Source organism: Dendropsophus ebraccatus, chromosome 8, assembly GCF_027789765.1.
Source record: "Dendropsophus ebraccatus isolate aDenEbr1 chromosome 8, aDenEbr1.pat, whole genome shotgun sequence".
In the NCBI taxonomy this organism is placed as follows: domain Eukaryota; kingdom Metazoa; phylum Chordata; class Amphibia; order Anura; family Hylidae; genus Dendropsophus; species Dendropsophus ebraccatus.
Window position 1 is genome coordinate 80,977,901 of NC_091461.1, and position 18,548 is coordinate 80,996,448.

Genomic DNA, 18,548 nt, shown 5'->3' on the forward strand with positions numbered 1-18,548 from the left:
GTCCCAAGAGGTAGTTCTTCCCTCATTCTGTAATAATCCATCTAATGACAGAGAAGCAGCCTTTCATACACTGGATGTTAGACGTATCTTATTACACTATCTTGACGTGACTAGAGATTGGAGACAGACGGACAATCTCCTCATATCCTTTCAGGGGAAGAACAGGGGTAAGGCAGCTACCTCGCAGACCATCGCCAGATGGGTGAAACAGGCTATTGGGGAATGCTATAAAATCAGTGGGAGGGATATCCCGGTAGGGTTTGGAGCACACTCAACCAGATCAGTAGCCACTTCCTGGGCAGAGAGGGCATCTGTCCCACTAGAACAGATCTACAGGACCGCTACTTGGAGTACTCCACACACCTTCTTTAAACATTATAGGCTACAACTGTCCTCAACAGAGGATTTGACGTTTGGTAGAAGAGTGCTTCACACAGTAGTCCCTCCCTAGGCAGGGAAAAATTCCTAATCTAATCTCCAGGGGTGCCCTCATAGGGCGAGAAGAGAAAACAAGAATTACTAACCGGTAATGTCTTTTCTTTGAGCCCATGACGGCACCCCGCCTAATACCCGCCCTCTAAAAGATCTGACATACCTTGACTGAGTTAATGTATGGTTAATGTATATACTTTATTTACAAAAAAAATAATAAAAAAAAAAAATATATATATATATATATATATATATATTATATGACATAGATTGTATTCTACGTTGTGTTTGTTAAATATTCGCTCCTAGGATCCTTGCTAAAAACTGGTGTTGGTGAGAGGAGGCGATTCTTTTAAGGTCCAGTGTTCTGTTTCCTGTCCAATGGGAGTAGGAGGTGGTCCTCTCCAGGGGTGCCGTCATGGGCTCAAAGAAAAGACATTACCGGTTAGTAATTCTTGTTTTTTTTAAACACTAGTGATGAGCTAGTTCTAAAATGCTTGGGTGCTCGTTAGTCGAGACGAATAATTCCCGATGCTCGGGTGCTGTTTCTAGAGTAATGAACCCCATTGAGGTCAATGGGAAACTCAAACATTTTTGCAAGGGACCCAAGGTCGGCCCAGGGAAGGTTGTGTGAAAACCTGTCAACCTCAGAAAATGATGGAAACACCACTGAAATGGACAGGAAACAGCAGGGGCAGCATGCATGGATGCCTCTGAGGCCGCCTAATCACACCATTATGCCAAATTCTGGGCAACAGCCTTGTGGTCAACCTCAAGACAATAGTGCTGACCCAGACCAAGAGGGGCAAGGCTCATGCGACCAAGATCAAAGGCCTGAAGGTCACTTTGAAGGTCAAAGGCCTTGGGCAGTGTTCCCCTGCCAGTGCCTGACAAGCTGACTGTTCCCCTCCTCCCCCACTTAATAACTTGTCTTTTTAAGTTACTAGACTAACCAAGGCTGGGGCATGACACCCCCTGACTACTTTAGCAGTTGGGGTAATTTTCCCAGTATCATGTCACTCAACACTTCTCCCCACCGCTTCTGTTCTGGCGACCGAATTTTATTTTATTTATTTATTTTTTTTAAATTATAATTTTAGTTTGAATTCGAATTAGTTTAAATTTTGAGTTTATCGTTTGATATATATTTTTTTTATTTATCCAAGTTTGTATGCAGCAATAACAATTCAATCATCCAATAAAAATAGCCGGATTATGGCTAGATTTAGCCTCACACCCTAATGCAGTTGTGCATGTGAGGCAAATCATTGAAGGTAGAGACAAAGAAATAACAATACAGTCCTCTTAAGAGGCCCCGGAATTTGAATAAATACACTTTTAATCCTTTAAAGAGTATCTAACAGAGGGCAAGTGCAGTAGTTGTGGGTGGACTTTTTCCACCAATTTTACTGTCTGTTTATTTTAGCGGTGGCGTGTATCTTGGAGATACAATAGATTACCTGACAGCCCTGCAAAATAGCTATTGAATTGAAGTTGATTTGATTTGAAATTTGAAATCGAAGATTAAAAAAACAGCCAATAAAGTGGTCTTTACCGAGCTGCTGACTTCTGCCTTTGAAACAGCTACAAAATGAAAGGACGGCAGAAGACACCCACAGCAAGTTTATATCCACAAATTAAATGGTTCGAAATGGAAAACACAAGGATCCTAACAATAAATTATGCCTGACACAGCATGGCGATGAGAACTCAGTGAACAAGGTAGATGAGGCAGCAGTTGAACTTCCCAAAAATTAGGCCTGACACAGCATGGCGGTGAGAACTCCAGGAGTGTATGGAGCAGAGTGAAGGACGTTGGTATGGTCAGCTAGGTAGTCCCTTACCATTTTTCTGAACCTCTCCCCTACTCTGTCTAATCTGGGGATGGTTGACAGTCTTGCTTGGGTGACATGAAACTGTCAAAGGCCTTGGAGAGTATCTGCACGCACTGTGAGGCGGAGATTCTTGGAGAAAGGCCTGGTCTCAAGGAGGGCAGCAAAGAAGCCACTTCTCTCCAGAAAAAACATCAGGGACAGACTGATATTCTGCAAAAGGTACAGGGAGTGGACTGCTGAGGACTGGGGTAAAGTAATTTTCTCTGATGAATCCCCTTACCGATTGTTTTGGACATCTGGAAAACAGCGAGGTGAGCGACGAGGTGAGCACTACCGCCGGTATTGTCCCATGCCAACTGTAAAGCATCCTGAAACCATTCATGTGTGGGGTTGCTTCTCAGCTATGGGAATCGTCTCTCTCACAGTCTTGCCTAAAAACACAGCCATGAATAAAGAATGGTACCAGAATGTTCTCCAAGAGGAACTTCTCTCAACCGTCCAAGAGCAGTTTGGCGATCAACAATGCCTTTTCCAGCGTGATGGAGCACCTTGCCATAAAGCAAAGTTGATTACCAAATGGCTCAGGGAACAAAACATAGAGATTTTGGGTCCATGGCCTGGAAACTCCCCAGATCTTAATCCCATTGAGAACTTGTGGTCAATCATCAAGAGACGGGTGGACAAACAAAAACGAACAAATTCTGACAAAATGCAAGCATTAATTGTGCAAGAATGGACTGCTATTAGTCAGGATTTGGTCCAGAAGTTGATTGAGAGCATGCCAGGGAGAATTGCAGAGGTCCTGAAGAAGGGTCAACACTGCAAATATTGACTTGCTGCATTAACTAACTGTCAATATAAGCTTTTGTTACTCATAATAAGATTGCAATTGTATTTCTATATGTGATAAAAGCATATGACAAACACACATAAAAACCAGCAGATCATGTGAAAATATATTTGTGTCATTCTCAAAACTTTTGGCCATGACTGTACACTCTCTAAAGCCCCTATTCACCATTTAGTGAAGGCATGGGATTTTAATTGTCACTGTAGACTAGCATAATATAATACAGTGAAGACTGCTAAAACAGACAAGGAAAAATGGTGAATGTGGTAAGGGGGTCCTGAGCTTTATCTTTTACCACAAGTTATTGAAAACAAGTACCATCCGCTGGGAGACTCGATCAATGTCTAGCTATCATATTCTACAATATCATATAGCACTTTATGTAGTAAGCACTTATTGCATTAAAAAGGCATCTTATTGACATTTTAAATTGCACTCCTTTTTTTTTTTTGTTCTATTTAAACTAAAGAAATAAAAGTTCAATTTTAAAGCCACTGAAGAAAGTTAGGTATATTAACTGGGGAATAATCCTCAGATAGAACTAGTTGTATTAATCAATACCTTCCAGCTAAAGGCCTGGTTTGACTGCTTTAACCCCTTAGTGACCGCCATGCTGCCTTTTCACGGAGGCCACTAATGGGCTTTATTCCGATGCGTACGCCTTTTAACGGCGGGCGCATCGGAATAAATTACCGCCCGGCGGCAGCTGCAGGACGGGTGATCAGCGGTCAGTGTGACCGCTGACACCCTCCTGTAACCCGTTAAATGCCGCTGTCAAACCATGACAGCGGCATCTAACGAGTCCCGGTGGATCCCAGACGGCGCCGTGGGTCACTTACGCGATCGCGATGTCCCGTGGCGCGGTCCGGGGTCCCGATGTCTCCATGGTGATCCCGGGGTCCTAATGAAGGTCCCCGGGGTCACCATGGAGAGGCCTCATGCTGACAGGGGTGGCTGTGGCTATTGCCTGTCAGCATGAGGTATGATACAATACATTGCAGTACATCAGGTACAGCAATGTATTGTATCAGTGATCAAAGTATTTTACACTAGTGTACAGTAATGTACACTAGTGTAAAAGTAAAAAAAAAAGTGTGCACCAAACACAACACAGCCCCCCCAGCCCCCCCAATAATAAAGATGCATTACATTCCCTATACTCAATAAAACGTGACATAAAAGTGATCAAAAACACAAATCCTATACATATTTGGAATTGCCACGTCCGTAACGACCCAATCTATAAAACGATATCAATAATTCTATCGCACGACACACGCTGTAAAAAAATAAATAAAAAAAACAGTACCAGAATAGCTGTATTTTATCAATCCACTTTAGAAAATACGTCATAAAAGAGATCAAAAAGTCATATACATATAAAACTTGGTATCAATAGAAACTAAAGATCTTCCCGCAAAAAATAAGCCCAAAACCAGCTCTGTCGCGCAAAAGATGAGAACGCTATGGATCTTGCAATGCGGCGACAGTTTTTGTGTTTTTTTTGCTAGGAAGATAGTTTCTATTGCGCCAAAGTGTTAATAGTTAAAAAAACCTATACAAATTTGATATCACCGTAACCGTAGTGACCCAGAGAATACATGTATTATGTTATTAGTGACCGCCGATACGGATTTTTACGGCGATCACTAATTGGCTCTATTCTGCTGCCATCAGCTCTTTATGGCGATGGTGCAGAATAGTGCAGCGGCGCCGGTAATGCCCGCAGCCCCCTCGTCTCAGCTACCGAAGGTAGCTGAGGGGTTGGGGCAGAGTGTGGGGTCAGTCCCGCCAAGTCCCCTCACCGGCGATCGCCGTTATTACCAGTATAACGGCGGCCACCGGTAACAGACATTGCCAGCACAGCTGAACGCTTTCATCTCTTCTCACTGTGAATTCACAGTGAGAGGAGATGAGAACATGTCCCCCCCTGTCCCCAGAATTAACCCTAGTGACCTGGTCACTGACCCTCCCCTCCCAGGGCGGCCATCTGATCCAAGATGGCCGCCGCCATCTCTGTGAACAGACTTTGTTCACAGTGATGGATTCCTAAAAATGATCAAAGCTTCTTTCTCTCCACCACCGGAGGTGGCGGAGAGCATGGGGCAATGATCGGTGACCGCCCGGTGTGGTCCCAGTACAAGTGATCAGCAGTATAAACTATATACCACTGATCGCTTGTTCCAAAAAGTGCCCTGGATTACCCGTAACCACCCTGGATTACTTGTAACCACCCCAGATTACCTGTAACCACCCCAGATTGCCCGTAACCACCCCAGATTGCCTGTAACCACCCTAGATATCCTGTAATCTCCCCAGATTGTCCGTAATTTCCCCAGATTGCCCGTATCCACCCCAGATAGCCCATAACCATCCCAGACAGCCCATAACCACCCGAGATTGCCCGTCACCACCCCAGATTGCCTGTCACTACCCCAGATTGCCCGTAATCTCCCCCGATTGCCCGTAATCTCCCCCGATTGCCCGTAATCTCCCCCGATTGCCCGTAATCTCCCCCGATTGCCCGTAATCTCCCCAGATTGCCCGTAATCTCCCCAGATTGCCCGTAATCTCCCCAGATTGCCCGTAAACACCCCAGATTGCCCGTAACCACCCCAGATTGCCACAGACTGCCTGTAACTACCCCAAATTGCCTGTAACCACCCCAGATTGCTCGCAACCAGCCCAGATTGCTTGCAACCAGCCCAGATTGCCCGTTGCAACCCCAGATAGTCAGTGAACACCACCAGATTGCCCGTCACCACCCCAGATAGCCAGTGAACACCCCCAGATTGCCCATCACCACCCCAGATAGCCAGTAACCACCCCTAGATAGCCAGTAAACACCCCAAGATTGCCCATAACCACCCCATATAGCCAGTAAACACCCAATAACCACCCAATACAGCCAGTAAACACCCCCAGATTGCCTGTAACCACCCCAGATTGCCCGAGACCACCCCAGATTGACCGTAACCACCCCAGATTGGCACAGACTGCTCGTAATCTCCCCAGATTGCCCATAACCCCACCAGATTGCCTGTTGCCACCTCAGATAGCAAGTAAAAACCCCGAGATTGTCCATTACCACCCCAGATAACCAGTAAACACCCACATATTGCCTGTAACTAAAATGACACTCCTTCTCTTCTGAGCCCTGCTGTGTGCCCATACAGTGGTTTATGCCCACATATGGGGTACCATTGTACTCAGGAGAACCTCTGTTACAAATTTTGGCGTGCTTTTTCTACCCTGTTCCTAGTGAAATTGAGAAATTTCAAACCAAACAAACATGTTGTTGTTAGTTTTGAATACTTTCCTCCAATACCTGTGGGGTAAAAATGCTCACCACACCCCAAGATGAATTCCTTGAGGGGTGTACTTTCCAAAATGGGGTGACTTTTGTGGGGGGTTCTATTCTGTAGACATTACAGGGGCACTGCAAATGCACCTGGCTCTCAGAAACTTCTTCCGAAAAATCATGCACTGAAAATGCTAATTGGCGCTTCCTTCCTTCTGAGGCCCGCTGTGTGCCCACACAGTGGTTTATGCCCACATATGGGGTACTGTTCTACTCAGGAGTACCTGCGTTACATATATTGGGGTGAGTTTTCTCCCCTGTTCCTCGTGAAATTGAGAAATTTCAAACTAAACAAACATGTTATTGGAAAAATTCAATTTTTTCATTTTTACTGTCTTTTGTTTTAATACTTTCCTGTGGGGTCAAAATGGTCACCAAACCCCATGATGAATTATTTGAGGGGTGCACTTTCCAAAATGGGTTGACTTTTGTGGGGGGTTCTATTCTGCTGACACTACAGGGGCACTGCAAACGCACCTGGCGCTCAGAAACTTCTTCAGCAAAATCTGAACTGGAAATGCTAATAGGCGCTCCTTCCCTTCTGAGCCCCGCTGTGTGCCCCTACAGTGGTTTACCCCCACATATGGGGTACCATTGTACTCAGGAGAACCTGCGTTACAAAATTTGGGGTGCATTTTCTCTCATGTTTATTATGAAAATGACATACTTTAATCTTAACAAATATATTATTGAAAAATTTCTATTTTCCATTTTTTTCCGGCTTAATTGTGAATACTTTCCTCCAGCCCCTGTACGGTTAAAATGCTCATTATACCCATAGATTAATTCTTTAAGGTGTCTAGTTTTCTAAAATGGGGTCACTTATGGGGGTTTCCAGTATACAAGCCTCCTAAATCAACTTAAAAAAAGAACTGGTCCCTAAAAAAAATCAGTTTTGGAAATTTTATGAAAATTTGATAATTTGCTGATACATTTCTAAGCCCCGTAACACCCTATAAAAGTGAAATATGTTTACCAAATGAAGCCAGAATAAAGAGGACATATTGATAATGTGACTTACGAACTAATTTTTGTCATGTGCCTTTTTGTTTTTTAGAAGCAAAGAATTTCAAAGTTCGTAAAGTGCAAAATTTTAAAATTTTTCATTATATTTTGATGTTTTTCACAAAAAACACACAAGATAGTGACCAAATTTTGCCACTAACATAAAGTACCATATGTTAACGAAAAAACGTTCTCAGAATCGCTAGCATACGTTAAAGCATCACTGAGCTATAAGCACATAAAGTGAGACAGGTCAGATTTTGAAAAATGAGCCTGGTCATTAAGGCCCAAACAGGCTTGGTCCCTAAGGGGTTCATTTCTGTAATATCTAGTCCATTTCATGTAAGTTGGATGGATGCCAAAATTTTATCGCACTTGCAGTCAATGGATACTATGACCGAATCTGTACTGTTCACTGCCAATCTCCTTTTCATTGATCAGCAGTCTTCTGTGTTCTGCACATTGTTAGACAAGATACACTCATATACACGCGCTTATTACAGCACATGCACTGATGTAGCTAGGGATTTCTAATAGATCCACTAACTGGAGTGGAACACACAGAAAAGAACTTTACACCGATTGTTTGGTTAGGTTCCGTAAACACGAACCTACAGAGGCAGGACCTTAATGTGGTGGAGCACACTGCTGTGGAGTAGATTTCATGGGAAATAACATATATTAAGGATTGTTGCCCTTTATAGTAAAATAATAATAATAATAATAATAATGGTTTTCTCACTGTTATGAAAATTTTGGGTATCCCAGTGCCTTAAAATGTTTATAATGTTGCAGGGGATGTGGTGAAAGATTAAATGCTTCCCTTTTATCTTTTACCTCAATCAGTGATTGGCTGAGCAGGTAGGTCCTGCTAGGGAGACTCATCTCAAATGTAGCAACAGTTGAGGGCCACTGGAATGGGAGCTGCAAGAGACTGATTGGTTGAGTATCATAATGCTTTATTTCCAAAGTGCTCCCACCAGCATATGTAAAATTTTAGGGTGCTGGTATACCCTTTTACTGGTGAATCCACATTGATTGATTGGTTTAATAGCACAGTTATACATTTAAAGCTGTCATCCAGTGACTTGACCTAAATATATGGTGAATTCCTATAATTTCTTACTTTTTTTTCTAGCTATTTCATTGGACAAAGGAGAGTGTCTGGGTGGAGCCACACTTAGTCTGTTGCATGATAGAACATTTGGTTACACAGGAGATACCCAGGCACAGGATTTATGTCTTTATTTGACAAAGGCTGCCAGTGCCCCATACTTTGAGATCCTGGAGAAATGGATATACAGGGGAATCATCAATGATCCATACAGGTACAAATATATTATCAAAAGTGTAATGAAAACGATATTTCTCATTTTATTTTGTACATAGAACATATCAGTATTATCTTTATAGATTATAGAATATTGCTAGGAATTATGTGCATATTTGCTACTGTCCGTGTCAGACATATGGCACACATTCTAACAACATATTGCTCCGAAATACAAGTAAGGACAGACAGCAGACAATACTTGTGTTAAAAGCTGTCCTGTAGCCTGTACAGAAGAAAAGGTGCATTTTTGAGAAAAATAAATTGATTAGTATTTGATTTAGATAAAATAACATGGTATGAACACCTTTGCAAGAAAAATGTACTAGAATCTGATGCTTTTGATAAAATAAAACTTTTATTTATTTACCCTACTGAACCCTTAGAGGACCGGGCCAATTTCAATTTTTGCATTTTCATTTTTTCCTCCTTGTGCTTAGAAGGCCATAGCACTTGCATTTTTTCACCTAGAAACCCACATGAGCCCTTATTTTTTGCGCCACTAATTGTACTTTGCAATGACAGGCTGAATTTTTTCATAAAGTATACTGCAAAAGCAGGAAAAAATTCAATGTGTGGTGAAATTGAAAACAAAAAAGCATTTCTTTTATTTGGAGGTTTTTATTTTTTTTACGGCGTTCGCCCTGGGGTAAAACTGACTTGTTATATATGTTCCTCAAGTTGTTACGATTACAACAATATGTAACATGTATAACTTTTATATTATGTAATCGCTTGTAAAAAATTCAAACCATTGTTAACAAATATATGTTCCTTTACTTTCTATCGGTAGCTTGATTGCGCATATGCGACTTTTTGATCGCTTTTTATTACAATTTTTCTGGATTTGATGCGACCACAAATGCGCAATTTTGCACTGCGGGATTTTTTTTGCGCTTGCTCCGTTTACCGTGCGAGAACAGGAATGTGATTAATTAATAGTTCGCCAAGATGGCGCCGTTCCCGGCTCGGCACTCGAAAGCAAACGAGTGCGTATCTCATTGATCTTTGCTGTATATCTATACAGCAAAGATCTCAATGAGAGATCAAAGTATATATACTAGAAGTCCCCTAGGGGGGCTTCTAGTATATGTGTAAAAAAAAAAAAGTGTTGTTTATAGTAAAAAGCCCCCTCCCCTAATAAAAGTCTGAATCACCCCCCTTTTCCCAAGTTTTAAATAAAAGTAAACAAATAAATAAACATGTTTGGTATCGCCGCGTGCGTAATCGCCCGAACTATTAATTAATCACATTCCTGATCTCGCACGGTAAACGGCGTCAGGGCCAAAAAATCCCAAAATGCAAAATTGCGCATTTTTGGTCGCTTAAAATCCAGAAAAAATTTAATAAAAAGCGATCAAAAAGTCGTATATGCGCAATCAAGGTACCGATAGAAAGAACACATCATGGCGCAAAAAATGACACCTCACACCTCGTTTTAAGGAACGTAAATTTGTTAACAATGGTTTGAATTTTTTACATGCCATCAGATACAATATAAGTTATACATGTTCTATATCGTTTTAATCTGTAACGACTTGAGGAACATGCACAAGTCAGTTTTACTCCAGGGCGAATGGCGTAAAAACACAGTTCCCCCAAATAAAAGAAATGCGTTTTTTTTTTTTTTCAATTTCACCACACATTGAATTTTTTTCTGGTTTCGTAGTGTACCAAATGCAAAAATTCAGCCTGTCATTGCAAAGTACAATTAGTGACGCAAAAAATAAGGGCTTATGTGGGTTTCTAGGTGGAAAAATGCAAGTGCTATGGCCTTTTAAACACAAGGAGGAAAAACCGAAAATGCAAAAACGAAAATGGGCCCCGGTCTTAAAGGGTTAATGACACTTTTTTTTTTCTTGTTCTTTTACACTTATACTAGAAGCCCCCCTGGGGGACTTCTAGTTTAAGCACACTGATCTCTCATTGAGATCTACTGTATGCTGTAAAGTTATACAGCTTAGATCAATGAGATAGGCATTGGATTGCTTCCGTCTGCTGCAGCCGGAAACAATTGAGTGCCGAGCCGGGATCAGACCCCGGCCCGAGCCGGACGTGTGGATCGCGATCCACCCCACTAGACACCAGGGAACAGCTGCATAAGGTAATCGGATGCAGCTGTCAACTTGACAGCTTCATCTGATTATTTAATTTGTGGGCACGGCGATCGCTAATAGCTGCGGCCCCGGGCTACATGCGGCACCCGCGCAGCCCCGCTCTGAACACCCATAGGCGGCTCTGGACGGACAGGTACTGTACGTCCAGGGTCGCCTAGGGGTTAAAGGGTATCTGTCTTAATGTTCCCACACTTGATCATTGTGCAGTCTCCCCTGCCTTTGGAAGTTTGGGTAATTATGGATACGAGTGTAGATAGGCTAACCGAACTTCCTAAATGAGGTTCATTACGAATGTTGCAAAAAGATTCTATGGACCCAGTATAAGGTGTCAGACACACATTTTACATTACATAACAGTAAAAGGCCAGGAGCAAGGGACAGTTGTTTTCTGTCTGGGAGCAGGAAAAGGTTTTAAATATTCGCGGCACTGTAATGAACAGGGCTGTGGAGTCAGTAGGCCGCAGCTCTGACTCAGACTCCTGAATTTTATCAAGACCGGCTCCGACTCCTGCTCCTTCATAAATGGCCAGTCAGATACCAGGGGACTTAATTATCACACTGGCTCAGCAGCTTCTCCCTAATGTCCTACATGATCCTGGGGCAACTTCTGAGGGAATGAGGAAAGATGTAAAGCAGATTTTCCTGTGTGTGTGCAGTGTATGCAGCCAGTCTCCAGCCTCTATGTCCTGAACAACTCACAACTAGACTAGATGGAGCAGTTGGTCTTTTCCTGCTTACAATCTACTATGTTTCTAACTAAATATTCATCATACACAGAAACAATGCCAGATACCTTTAATATAGATGTCATCCATAGTGATATAGAGAGGGTCACACATAGTGATATAGAGCAGTGATATTCAACAAGTGTGCCGCGGGTGTGCCGCCGGGAAAGTTCCCCAAACTATGGTGCCCCTGCTGTCCGCCTCACCTACTGGCCGCCTGTAGCGCCCGGACGTGCTCCTCCTATCCAGTCAGCGGAGACCGGGAGCGTGGTGCGCTGCGGCAGGCCGTGAGGCACGCATCCACTCAATGTGTGCGCTACGGCCCGCTTCAGCGCACCCTGCTCCCGGTCTCCGCTGATTGGAGGAGCACGTCCAGGCCTTACGGGCGGCCAGTAGGTGAGGCGGACAGCAGCGGCGACCATCTCGGAGGAGGTGAGGAGGAAGGGGGGGGGGAGAGAAACCTGTGGATGGGGGAGAGAAACTGGAGAAAACAATAGGGGAGAGAAACATGGGGATGGGGGAGAGAAGCATGGGGGAGAAACGGGGGGGGGGGAAAAACAGGGAAGAGAAGCAGGGGGAGGGAAACATGGGGATGGGGAGAGAAGTATGGTGGGGAGAGAAGCACAGGAGACAAGCATGGGGGAGAGAAGCACATGAGAGAAGTAGGGGGGAGAAGTATGGTGGAGAGAAGCACAGGAGACAAGCATGGGGGAGAGAAGCACATGAGAGAAGTATGGTGGAGAAAAGTATGGTGGAGAAAAGTATGGTGGAGAGAAGCATGGGGGAGAGAAGCACAGGAGACAAGCATGGGGGAGAGAAGCACAGGAGAGAAGCGGGGGGAGAAGTATGGTGGAGAGAAGCACATGAGAGAAGTAGGGGGGAGAAGTATGGTGGAGAGAAGCAGGGGGGAGAGGAGTATGGTGGAGAGAAGCATGGGGGAGAGAAGCAGAGGGGAGAAATATGGTGGACAGAAGCACATGAGAGAAGCAGGGGGGAGAGAAGCTTGGTGGAGAGAAGCTTGGTGGCGAGAAGCTTGGTGGCGAGAAGCACAGGAGAGAAGTAGGGGGGAGAAGTATAGTGAAAAGAAGCACAGGAGAGAAGCACAGGGGGGAGAAGAAAACAGGCCCAGGTTTCACACTTGAGTGAGTATAAATACATTTAGAATCTATATTATTAACTATATGTATAATATGTACTGTTTTAGTGTCCTTTTGTGCCATTTTGGTTGGTGGTGTGCCCCGGGATTTTTTAAGTATAAAAAGTTTGCTGCGGCTGAAAAAAGTTTGAAAAATCACTGATATAGAGGGATCACTGTGGGTGTTGGGGCACGCAATAGCACGCACACACACACACACACACACACAGCCTGCTGCAGCCGTAGTACATACATACACATACACTCATACACAGCCTGCTGCAGCCATAGCATACACACACACACACAGCCTACTGCAGCCACAGCACACACACACAGCCTGCTGCAGCCATAGCGCACTCACACACACAAACAGCCTGCTGCAGCCATAGCGAGTGCACACACACAGCCTGCTGCAGCCATAGCACACACACACAGCCTGCTGCTGCCATAACATACACACACACACATACACAGCTGCAGCCATAGAACATTGAAGAAAAACACCACATTGAGGACAGAAGTTACTGCTGCACTACTTATGTCTTCTCCTCCTTCTCTATATTACACAGGATATCTTCATATTACACTACTGCTCATATACAGTCATCCAGCATCCAGGAAGTTAACAGCACAGATCTCCCCCATCACAATGGACTCTTCCAGCTCAGAAACAAACTGCCAAATAGTGACCGGCAACTTTCCCCCGACCACCCTTATCAAATAGGGCCAGTGTCCTATTAGAATGTTGCTCATAATATATATTAATGAGCAGAACTTATAAAATTCTTATAAAAACTCAACTTTAAATAGTTCTTAGATTTTTTTAAAAAGCTGGAGTTGGAGTCAGTACATTTTTTCCAACTCAGACTCCGACTTCAGCCAAAACTAGTTCCGACACTACTGCCCTGGTAATGAAGAAGCCCCAAAGACTCTGCCTGCTCCCAGCCTCATTTTGGTAAATGATGCCATGTGGGGGGGGGGGGGGGAAACCCCTATAGGGCTTCCTTCCGTGAAACACGGAACGTTTGTGTATAAGGCCTGAGTCCTTAAAGCGACTCTGTACCCTCAGTCTGCCTCCCCCAAACCACTTGTACCTTCGGATAGCTGCTTTTAATCCAAGATCTGTCCTGTGGTCTGTTCGGCAGGTGATGCAGTTATTGTCCTAAAAAAATACTTTTAAACTTAAAGCTCGTGCCAAATGGGAGTATCTGTGCCCTAACTTTGCACCACCCCTCTGCCTGGAGCATTCCTAATGATGAAGAGGGTGGGGAGGAGGGACAGAGAGGTTATGCAAAGTTAGGGCACAGATACTCCCGTTTGGCACGGACTTCAAGTTTAAAAGTATTTTTTTAGGTCAATAACTGCATCACCTGCTGAACGGACTGCAGGACAGATCTTGGATTAAAAGCAGCTATCCGAAGGTACAAGTGGTTTGGGGGGGTCAGATTGTGGGTATAGAGTCGCTTTAAAAGCACATTCCTCTGCACCTTCTCCTGTTGTGGCTGTGCCTCTGACATGTGGAGCACAATCAGTCGAGAACTTTTTTGGCAAGACTTCAGCCCCCCTTGCAGTCTCAACCACTGTTCAGCAACAGTGAAGAGGATTTTCAGCATGGTCAGCAGTTGGGAGGCAGCATTGTGATCTTGAAGAATGTTAGTCCTGAGAGCAGTCAGGAGAGCCAGGGTGGGGCACCTTGTTTTTTATTAACAGGAAGGTGTATGGTCAATCATCACTGGAACCCAGCAGTGGCAGTGAAACCTTTATCAAAGATTACAGTAATGTGGCAGACCGCATGTGGCACCTAAGTCGACAAGCATGATTATCATCAGAGGATGAAGAGATTTTCATGCCATCAAAGGTCGTATCAGACATGGAAGTTCCCAAGTTACAATGGGGAGGGGTACACTGCCAGCTAGTTGGCAGACTAGCTCTCAAGAATGCCCAGGCACTTAACAGGTACCCCCATGCAGCAGCTACATAAATCAGCTAGTATGCACTTTAACTTCTAGTGGAGCAACAACTTTCCTCAGCTGTGGGACAGTTTTTCTGAGAGGACAGCGATAAAAATGGAGCCATGTGCACCCTCTGTAACCTAAGTGTGAGTAGCAGAGAGGGTGTAAACCTAGGCACCACTTCCTTGAGAGATCACATGAAACACCACCATGTTGTTGCTTGGCAGAACTGGGACCCCAATGCTACTGGCAGTATCCACAAATGGCTGCAACAACCAGTGTGCAGCACACCATCAGTGGCAGTCTCCTCCATCAGTCCATGCAGTCAAACACCACCTGCACTAAGAGAGCAATTCCGTGGCACAGAAACAGTTGATTATTGCACAGTCCCTTCCATTTCAGGTAGTCGACTCAAAACCTTTCAAAGAAGTTTTATGCCCATCCAAAATGTGGAGTCCTAAGCAGGCATTTTTCCGTGGAGCTCCAGCTATGGTCAGTACCCGCTGGATGAATGTCCTTCTGGGAGAAGTGCAGCACTAATTGTTCAGGACATGGCACTCTTTCCTCCATGCTGCCTTTGTGTGCTTTCTTTAGACACTTCATCCTCTGCCTTCACCACCTCGACCTCATCCTCTGATAATTTTGGAGTACACCCTGTCCTGGTGTCATAAAAACCAGCGCCACGGCCTTTGCTTTCAGGCTGTCTTCCACTTTGTCAAGCCAGCCACACAGTGGTACAGTGATGTTGGCCACGGCAGGAACTGCTTTGCTGCATCCACGACAAAATTTCCACCTGGTTAACACCCCTCGTAACTGCAAGTTGGAACTGTTGTCATTGACAATGGGAGGATCATTGTGTCGACCCTGCATCAGGGATGGCTGACTTACGCACTATGCCTGGTTCATGTAATCAACCTAATCGCCTGTTGTAAAATCGTGTCTGGCAGCATAATAGCTGTCATTGTACATTAGTCGTCACCCAATGTCCACAGCTCTCCAGGATGAAGTTATCCTTGTGAAGCAACTTCATTATGTCCAATTGTTAAAAGTCTGTCTCAGTGGCAGGGGGAAGGTGGATGCATTGGAACAAGCAGTGGTGGTGGGGATGGTGGTATGGTGATGGTAATATTTCTCTGATTCTTCACTGGTCTTAACCCCTAGCTGAACTAGGACGTTACTGTACGGTCTGGTGCCGCTAGGGGAGTTCAGAGGGGGGTCGCATGGTGACCCCGCTCGAAACTGCCGCGATCCCGGGTGCTATATGCAGCCTGGGACCGTGGCTATTAGTGGGCACGGTCTAATAGCAGTGCCCGCTAATTAAGTATTTAGATGCAGCTGTCAAAGTTGACAGCTGCATCTAAATACTTACTGTCCCCCTTCCCTGGTGGTCTAGAGGGGGGAATCGCCTGCAGCAGCCGAAAGCAATAGAGCACAGATCTCATTGATCTATGCAGTATATCTATACTGCATAGATCCTTAATGAGAGATCAGAGCAGTCATACTAGAAGTGTGTACTAGTATGTGTGTAAAAAAAATTGTAAAAATTTTTATTAATAAAAAATCCCCTCCCCTAATAAGTCAGAATCACCCTTCCCCTTTTCTCTATTTTATAAATAAAAAAAATAAACAAACATGTCGCCCAAACAATTAATTTTTCCAAAGTGCAAAATTGCGCATTTTTGGTCGCATCAGATCTAGAAAAATTGTAATAAACAGCGATCAAAAAGTAGCATATGTGCAAACAAGGTACCAATAGAAAGTACAGATAATGGTGTAAAAAATGACACCTCACTTTGCAAATTACTTGCACTTGCAAATCACTTGCAAATTACAATTAGTGGCGCAAAAAATAAGGGCTCATCTGGGTCTCTAGGTGGAAACAGCAGTGACAAACTTCTTTGGGCCATGTAGGCAGCTTAACGTTGCACTGCCATTTTCAGGTGACACACTGGCAGATGATGTGTGATACCTGCCAATTGCTCATACAATTCAAGGGCACCACTCGTCAGTGGGTTCCTCAGCAACCTCAGCACTACAAAATGAACACTGTGCTTCCTGAAGAGGCTAACGAGCGTGAGCCCTCTTAAGAATTGGCTTCCAAACTCCGTCTTCTGCGGTTGCAGCTGAGAGGTATTTTACTAGAAACCTACAAAAAAACATGCAAAACTGGTTAAAGCCCAATCTTATTCTCAGGACAACAAAGCCGGCAAATTATTGGCGGCAAGGGTAAAGACCTTGGTTAAAGATACCAGAGATTCCATATTTACTTCACTTGGCTACTTGGATATGGGAGCCAAGTTGTAGTCCCCTTTAGATATAGCCAATGGATTTAAGTCCTATTACACACACCTGTATAACCTAGCTGAGCTACTCCCACGACCCTACAAAAGTCCATGCAAGATTTTTTTGGTAAATTGAGTCTGCGGAACAACTTGTTTTGCCGCAAGTCCTTTGATGCAATATTGACCCCCCATCTCACAGCCTTTTGCCAACATGCCATGGACACTGGTGCTTTCCCCTCAGAGAACACAGCGGCTCTTATAGTCACCCTCTTTTGCCCTATATCTCTGATGAAAATAGACTTAAAAAGTGTCACTGTCGTGAAATTTTTTTTTTGCAGAAATCAATAGTCCAGGCGATTTTAAGAAACTTTGTAATTGGGTTTATTATCCGAAAAATGCATTTTTATCATGAAAAAGCAGTTTGAAGCTCTCCCCCCTGTCTTCATTGTTCTCCTATGGAGAGAGCTAAAGAAAAGACCAAAACAGGACAACAAAGAGTTAATCTACAAATCCCTCACCCGTTATCTCTTCTGACCATCACCAGTGACCTGTCTGAGCTCAGATTACAGCTGTCACCCAGCTCTGTGCCTGTAATCCTCTGTTATCTGCTTTCTGCTGCCGGCTAACTCCCTCCTTCCTCCTCCCCCCTCACCTCTCCCTAGAGCAGACAGGGTACGACTCCTGCAACAAGTCAAAATTTTCAGATTTTTTGGAGTGGATAAAAAAAAGGGGAAGGAGGGGGGGACCTGGGAAAAGGCTTTTTACATGCAGATAATGGCAGATTTGGCTAATAAACCCAATTACAAAGTTTCTTAAAATTGCCTGGACTATTGATTTCTGCAAAAAAAACGACAGTTACTCTTTAAAGATTAATGCAAAACTCACAGCCCTATGATTATCTGACCTTATCCCCCCTGATCAGGCAGGATTTGTGGCTGGCAGACAGGTGTATCACAACACTAGGCGTATGCTCAACGTTTTACATCAGGTAGAGACAAAGCGTCTGCCGGCTTTATGTTGGCCTTTGAACGCAGAAAAGGCTTTTGACAGGCTACGTTGGTCATAAGCCTTTTCTGTCTCGCAACACCTGGGTTTCTCAGGGAGCATTCTGACAGCCATGGAAGCACTATATTCTTCTCCATCTGCCAAAGTGATTGTCAATGGAGCCTTATGAGGACTTATCTATCACTAATGGGACACTGCAGTGTTGCCCCCTGTCCCCCCTAATCTTCATTATTTCTATGGAGCCTTTGGTGCACTTAATCCGAACTGACCTTGACTTGTCTGGAATCACTATTGGAGGAAAGTCTCATATAATTTCTTTGTATGCAGATAGTTGTCATTCTCTCTCTGTCAAACCCTGCCTTTACTCTGCCAAGGGTTATGTCCTATATTACTGAGTATCGCCACCAGACAAATTTCAGTTGGTTCAGACTCAAATTCAGGAACGGTAGCCAAGTCGCTCTTAAAAGGGACGGTATCAAGGGTTAAAGTTTCTCTTAAAGGGAAGTCACTGTTAAA

The 18,548-nt window shown here is 44.1% G+C and overlaps 1 protein-coding gene across 7 annotated transcripts in view; it reads left to right on the forward strand.

Moving 5' to 3' along the window:
• TUBGCP2 (tubulin gamma complex component 2) overlaps positions 1-18,548 on the forward strand; it is a 273,496-nt gene that overhangs the window by 179,606 nt on the left and 75,342 nt on the right. For all 7 annotated transcript variants that reach the window (XM_069980752.1, XM_069980751.1, XM_069980755.1 and 4 more), the window contains one exon: positions 8,622-8,811. In XM_069980752.1, the coding sequence (XP_069836853.1) occupies positions 8,622-8,811 (190 nt within the window). The remainder of the gene's footprint in view (positions 1-8,621; positions 8,812-18,548) is intronic.